Source organism: Seriola dumerili, unplaced genomic scaffold, assembly GCF_002260705.1.
Source record: "Seriola dumerili isolate Sdu_G_001 unplaced genomic scaffold, Sdu_1.0 BDQW01000044.1, whole genome shotgun sequence".
Classification (NCBI taxonomy): Eukaryota; Metazoa; Chordata; class Actinopteri; order Carangiformes; family Carangidae; genus Seriola; species Seriola dumerili.
Genome location: NW_019174299.1, coordinates 5,829,533 through 5,836,472, shown reverse-complemented (window position 1 = coordinate 5,836,472; position 6,940 = coordinate 5,829,533). Strand labels below are relative to the sequence as shown.

Genomic DNA, 6,940 nt, shown 5'->3' with positions numbered 1-6,940 from the left:
ACTAGCGAGCTAATATCACAATCAGCTATCCAATGTCAGATCAACTTTCGGTGAAGTCGAAGTTAAAATACTTTTCTTTAAATATATATTAAAATGAGGTAACCGTATTTATATATATATATACACATACCTCTGATATGGTTTGTCATCCAAATGTTCAAACATTCAAACATCTTAAAATGTACCTATGTAGATCAGGGATCACATGCTCTCAAACCCTCCTAGCAAGCTCAGTTTTTGGACCTGGGTATTTCTAAAACCCTGCATGTGATTCAGAGGTGGTAAGTGGCGCTGAACCTTGTGTCACTTTGTAAAAAGTTTTCTTTGTATCCTCCTTTTAACCTTATAAGACAACTGCAACACACCTCACACAACATTACCAATTAAGATAACAGTGTTAAGTTGGTACAACTTGTTTAATCATATACCCCAGTTTAAACCTTAATGTCTTGATGGAACTTCAAATGTGTGCTGGTGTACAGGTAAATAAAACCCTAATACAGAGACAGAAATGAATATGGAAAATTGCACCTTTATGAACCATGGCAGAAGTGAAAGTCAGTTTTGATGTAATTATACATGGGACTATTAACTATACTGGTTAAACAGGCTGTATGAAAGGGAGACAAATGATTTTCATACAGAACCTTAAAGGTCAGTTTTGCAAATGTTTTATGAGGCATTCGGCGCGTTCGTAGCCTTCAAGGATACACAACGCATTATAAAACTTGATGGGGTACCTGGAAATAGAATAGTAGTTTCAATAAATTACACAAAAAGCTACAAAACCAATGTACGCACAGGAGTCACAATGTTCTTCTGTCCTTGTCATTGATTATTCATCCATCTATGTGGTAGAAGGCAAATGTTTTTAGTGAATATACACTGTCGTCATTACATATTCCATGTTTTAAACAATTTTTTTGCACTGCTACATCCATTATCACTTACACTTATCACTCACTTGTTAGATCTGTGTGAAGTACACAAGCTGTCCAGAGGAGCATATTTACAATAAGCAGTGTATTTTTCACTGGACCAAGCCCTTGTCATCATAACTAGACACTTGAGTAAGGAGGTTTGTCTCAACTGACCTTCAGCTCCTAATAGGATAGGCTGATACAGGCGGATTGTTACCCTGAGCCTAATTCCCCTCATAAGGAGCTCTCTGTCTGACTTTCTTGCTATCAACCTAATGAATGAATCCAAGTGTGAGAAAACATGTCAGTGCGCTGCCAGACGTGAGAGAGTAAATTGGCTGTCAGCAGGTGCAAGGGGTCATGGTTAAGCTCTGTTAAATGTGTATAGACATCGAGTTTGGACATTCTGCTCTATACTGCCTTACGAAGTCAAAGAGAAATAAATGCAGACACTGATGTGAAGCTCAGGCAAAAGGGTTTGAAGTTTGAAACATACATATAAGGTGTAAAACTTAACTCTACACCATTCATTCAGTATACACAGTGTACACAGTCTAACTGCACAAAGTTTCAAACTTAGAGCTTAAATTGCCATTTCAAGAGTTCCTCAGCCTCTGTTTTTAGAATCAGATGCAAGTGTCTAATTGCTTTCAGGGTACAAAGACAAAAACACAACACTGTTCAGCTGCTAAGACCAAAAAAAACAAAAAAAAAAACAGAGAAACATGGGTGAAGCGTAGAAGCAGCTGGATCATGTAAGAATGTAAACAGAATAATAAATCAGTCTTAAAACCACAAGAAGGGCTTTTTCCTGCCCATAGACTATTGCTTCTTCTCTTTCAGCTTGTCTTTGATTTTCTGAGGTTCATCATATTGTATCAACCTCAAGATGTCCTTGTTATCCATCACGCCCTGAATGAATTCTCCCTCTGAAATTTTATCTGTGAAAGGACAAAAGCAGAATAAGTACGGTACAGAAAGCCATAGGAAAGGTATTAAAAAGGCTTGAAAGATGCTGGTGTTGCAGGTGTTGAGACCGTTTAGAGGGAGTTAATGAGTTGTGAATTACCATTATCTTTCTTCCCAAAGAATTCCCAGATTTTTTCAGCCCTCTTCTCCGGTGTGTTTTCATCCTCGGGGAGGTTCTTCTGGTCATCAGTAGGAATCATGTTGAATATTGACTGTGTGAGAGTAATTTTTGAACATGTTTTTAACGGTGCATGCAGAATTTCATCATGAAATGTGGATGACTCATACAAAATTTAAATAGCTTAAAGGGTATAACGTATTTATGTCCTTAATAATAACGTCAGTCACTGAAACAATAAGAAAATTAATCAGCAACAATTTTGATAATTAATTGAATGGCTATGTTATTCATCAAACAAAAATACTAAACAATTAGTGGTTCTAGCTTCTTATATACGATAATTTACTGCTTTTCTCTACTTTAATTCATTATTTAGTATTTTCCTGTTTGTTGGGCTAAATAAGCAATTTAATAAATTATAATCTTCCGAATTGACAGGCAGTTGACCAACTTTTTACAAACTACACGATTATTCAAGGACACAATTGGCAGATTAATTGATCACTGATTGCAGCTCTTGCCTGGTTGTTATTCTGTAAATTGATTATTGCATATGTTGCATAGCTATAAGGATTTAATACCAAAACATAATAAAGGTTGTTTTTTTTTTAACATTTATCGATGTAAAAGTTGCAAAAAGCTTTTGGATTGAGGCTGAGAGGAAGTCAGTAGTTATTAATTATGCAGGTATTAAGCTAATTTTTTATTAAATATACTTATGGTTGTGTACACAGCTACACAGCATACTGTTTTCTGCACCACCAGATGAAAGGAGAAGGTGTAAGTACCCTAACGATCTCTTCGATTTCATTTTTGCTGATGGTTCCGTTCCCGTCCACGTCGTACAGGGCAAAGGCCCACTCCAGCTTCTGCAGAGTCTTTCCCCCAGAGGTGAGATGCAGAGCGACGATGTACTCCTTAAAGTCCAAAGTGCCATCCGCGTTGGTGTCAAAACTCCTGAACACGTGGCGCGCGTACGCCGTGGGGTCTGCGTTTGGGAAGAAGCTGGCGTAGATGCCTTCAAACTGCTCCTTGCTGATCTTCCCACTGGGACACTCCTTCAGGAAGGACTGGTACCAAGTGCAGAGCTCGGTCTCTGAGTATTTTGTGTTGGATTTCAATTCGTCCAGGAGCTCCTTCGACAAAGCGCTGCTCTTAGTATTCCCCATCCTGCTCAGAAAGGTGAAACTACAACGTCTTTTTCTTTCCTGTGTTTTGGCGGTAAAACCTCCGCGGCGCTGGTTCGCTTTACTCTGCTTTGTGTTCACCCTGGCAGCCCCTCAAGGTGCCAAATGGGATTATGGTCATCACTACCTAAATCCAGACAGCTGTCATGAAGATTAAGGGGATAACCACGTCACCTCACTATGACACAGTTAAATACTGGAGGTATAAGCAGAAGATTAAACACAACAGGTAGATAACACTTTAAAGGTCAACATCTGGGAGACTTCTTATGCCTTTTGCATCTTTTTTTGCTCAAACGATAATCCCATCTGCCAACTCTGAGTTTAATAATTTTGTTTTATTTTGGAACAAAAGCTACTAAATGTATTTTAGTTCTCATCTATGAGCTAATTTAAAAAATAAAAAAACAACTAATGTGAGTAGTGGAGGCAAAAACATCTTACAGCATCTATTCCAGCTAAAGTAAGGATACAGATTAATGTACGTCACAGCAGGTCTTCAAAATGTGATGTCATGATCAATTCCCAGATGTCAAGTTATTACCTTTACCTGTGATTCCTACTTGATAAACAATGTAAATAGCATATATATTGTTTTGTAATAACCATGGTGGGGTTGACGGTTAATGAGTTCCAAGTACTTGAGGAACTAGATTGATGACAAACTCTTTTGCTCTTGTTTTGATCATATAGGTTAATGTGTACTTGTTTGGACGCTGGGGGTGGTCGTGCAGCCCTGTGTGGTGTGGGCTGCTCCTCTCCAATGGGGTGAGATTATCCGTGTCTCCAGTGTCTCAGACCAGATTACAAGACCATCTGCTGCAGTGGTGCCGACACCACAGCGAGTGAAGGTAATTAAAAGAACCAGAATGAGCAAATGTTGCTCTGAAATGATGGTGGTTGAGTCGTCGGTAGGAGGGGTTCGTTGGAGTTGAGCTAAAAGAGGCCTCAACCCACATGCTTTTGGGATGGGTGGTGGGGGGGCCTGTTAAGGCTACACATGATGCTGATGTCAGAAATGATAAAGACTTTAATTATATGATGTTACTGACACTTAAACTAAAAAGTACCTGATATGTCCATCTTTGGCTCTGTGGGGGCTTTTATGTTGAAAGACATACAATAATATAGTTGAGTTGATAATAGAGTTGTTTGATGGTAGAATTACATTTAACGAATGAACACAAAATTAGCTAACACCTTATCTTGAAATTTAATAGACATTAAATTCAATGACTGTCTTGTTAAAGCAATGAATACGAACTGCTTCAAATTCTCCAGTGCTGCCAGCTGACAAGTGTTACCAGTTTATCAGGCCAAGTTAATGTATTAGAGCTGAACCTATGTGATTGTATACAGGTGATAAAGGTGAGAGGAAAACAGAATTCCTAGTGTATTGTCAGACATGTGTGTGAGACAGATATTGTGACTGGCTTCAACATTAATCTTCAGTAATCTATCCGTGATTCTCATGCGTTAGGGACCAAGAGGCCACCGCTTAAATCTGACATGACGGTAAACAAAGTGACGCATGGCTCATTATAATCCTGCAGCATGCTGCAGAGTGTAGCGCCAACAACATTTGATGACTTTAAAGGACAGTTAATACAGATGTATTGGGAATTTTTTTTTTAATTTATACTTTATTTTCCTCTCCAACCACCAAATGTAATCTGGGAGCGTCTAACTGGAACTCCGCATATACCTTTTTCATTATCAGATTAGGAAACCTCAAATCATTCTTTAGTCTGTAAATGTCATTGTCTGGATTTACATAATCACATAACATTTAGGTTTCATCATAAAATTGTGGAGCGTCCCTGTCTCAGGGGAAAAGGCATACACTGAAGCCTCACATCTGCCAGTCGCTCTCTGATATTACGGCTTTTACTGGCAGGTATTTCTTATGTAACAAGGGATGAGTGTAGGAAACATTCACTGTACAACAGGCTTACGACTTCATCAAGTGTAACGCTGAACTGATTTGTCCTGTGTTTACAATTTTAATACATGGAAGCTAATGTTCAGAATAATCACTTTGTATTCAGGGGAATTATGCTGCTGTCATGTTTAAAGAGGAATTTACTAACTTTATATATTAATGTTAATGTTAAACTTTTATGGATGTGAAAAGAAAAAAACATAACATTAGTTTTCTGTTTTAACTGACTTCCTGTGGGAACTCCAATAAACAATATATTCTTTATACGCTTAGTATAAAGTAAACACCGTGTTAAATATAAAAAAGAAAATAACCAACACTGCTCATTTAGACGATTTGTGGTGGTCTTGGTTGATAATCATTCAACATGGTCTTCAGTTCTAAACTTCTGGACCATGGTGGCTGTTGTCATGTTCACAAGTTGAACATGATCAGTGTTGTAGTTCTCAAACTACAGTGGAGGATTTAAATGAGAGTAATCCTAATTTGTATTTGGGATTTGACACAGAAAACATTACATGGTTAATGTGATTGATGGGATACTCAGGTTTTAGGGTTCTGCTCATGTTGTGAAACCAGGCCACGGTCATGAGCCTCTCTAGCAGCAGTGACTGGAGCTACATGCTAACGTTACAGTAGCTGGTGGCACTATATGAGAAGTAAAAAATGTTATCACAATTTATCCTGAGGAACTGGAAGTATCGGAACTAAAAATGTGAATCTCATGGTGGCGCCAGGAAAAAGGTCAGGGGATCATCAAAGTCCATAAGATTCCTCTTCTTCATGGCAATCCATCCAATAGCTGTTGTTGACGGACCAACCGTGCCGTCCTTTGAGCTTAATGCTGATTTGTTCCAAACCTTTTCGGCTTGTCGCCTTTGAAGTCAAGCAGGTCAACCAAAGAGTAATTTCATTTAAATAGTTTTAGAGGCCTAAAGAAGGACAACTGTAGTATCCAGTTTTTTGTAAATAAAAGCTAAAATTCAGGGGCGGGTCCACCACTTTGGTTCAGACTGAAATATCTCAACCACTGTTGGATCAAATTCCATGAAAATTTGTACAGAAATTCGTGGTCCCGTGAGGACGAACTCTGGTGACTTTGGCGATCCCCTGACTTTAACTCTAGCACCATCATAAGGTTCATATTTATGGTTTTGAGTGAAATATCTCAGCAACTATTGAATTATCATGAAAATTGCTACAAACATTCATGTCTTCCACAAGATGAATTGTAATAACTTATGTGATCCCTCACCTTTTTCTCTTGAGACGCCATGAGGTCAAAATTTTAATTTATCCAATATCTTGGTTTATGATTAAATACCTGTACAACTAATCATATTCCCATCAGCCTCAGCTTTAATTCGTGTTTAGTGCTAATTACGAAATGGTGAATCTCACAACCTGTCCGATTTATCTTGCGATACCTTAAAGGATCCTAATACCCGCAGTCTTAACGTATTAGCAGATCATTTATGGGCTTGTCCATTTGTCTGAATTTCATATAGCATCATCTGATATTGGCTAGACCGAGATGAAATTATGTATCTCACCTCTGTATTTCAGCTTTTAAAATGACAACAGTGTCCCCGCGGTAAATTACAGCTCAAACCAAAGGTGACACGTTTGTTACCGAGAGTCTGAGCTGCAGGGTTTTATGGCAAGTTTAATGGAGTGATGGAAAATTATAGAGACTAAAGGCAGCAGATGTTTTCTCCTAACATCTGTCATCTCCTTCACACACTTCTGTAAGTAATTTGTCTTCATTTTCACGATCAGCAGGCTATCAGACGCGAATAGA

The 6,940-nt window shown here is 38.3% G+C and overlaps 1 protein-coding gene across 1 annotated transcript; it reads right to left on the bottom strand.

The window, feature by feature from the left end:
* Positions 1 to 433: 433 nt before the first annotated feature.
* Positions 434 to 3,267, bottom strand: rcvrn (recoverin). Its single transcript, XM_022739532.1, has 3 exons — positions 2,799 to 3,267; positions 1,990 to 2,101; positions 434 to 1,861 (listed from the first exon to the last, which is right to left on the bottom strand). The coding sequence occupies exons 1-3, from the start codon at positions 3,177 to 3,179 to the stop codon at positions 1,743 to 1,745; spliced, it is 612 nt and encodes a 203-aa protein (XP_022595253.1). The 5' UTR covers positions 3,180 to 3,267; the 3' UTR covers positions 434 to 1,742.
* Between the last annotated feature and the right edge of the window lie 3,673 nt (positions 3,268 to 6,940).

Excerpts from the sequence above, each read along its gene's own strand:
- rcvrn (XM_022739532.1), bottom strand. The coding sequence starts at position 3,179 with ATGGGGAATACTAAGAGCAGCGCTTTGTCGAAGGAGCTCCTGGACGAA. Across the intron at positions 2,102-2,798 it reads AAATCGAAGAGATCGTTAGG|TCAATATTCAACATGATTCC; the intron begins GTACTTACACCT and ends ACTCTCACACAG. Across the intron at positions 1,862-1,989 it reads CTTTGGGAAGAAAGATAATG|ATAAAATTTCAGAGGGAGAA; the intron begins GTAATTCACAAC and ends GTCCTTTCACAG.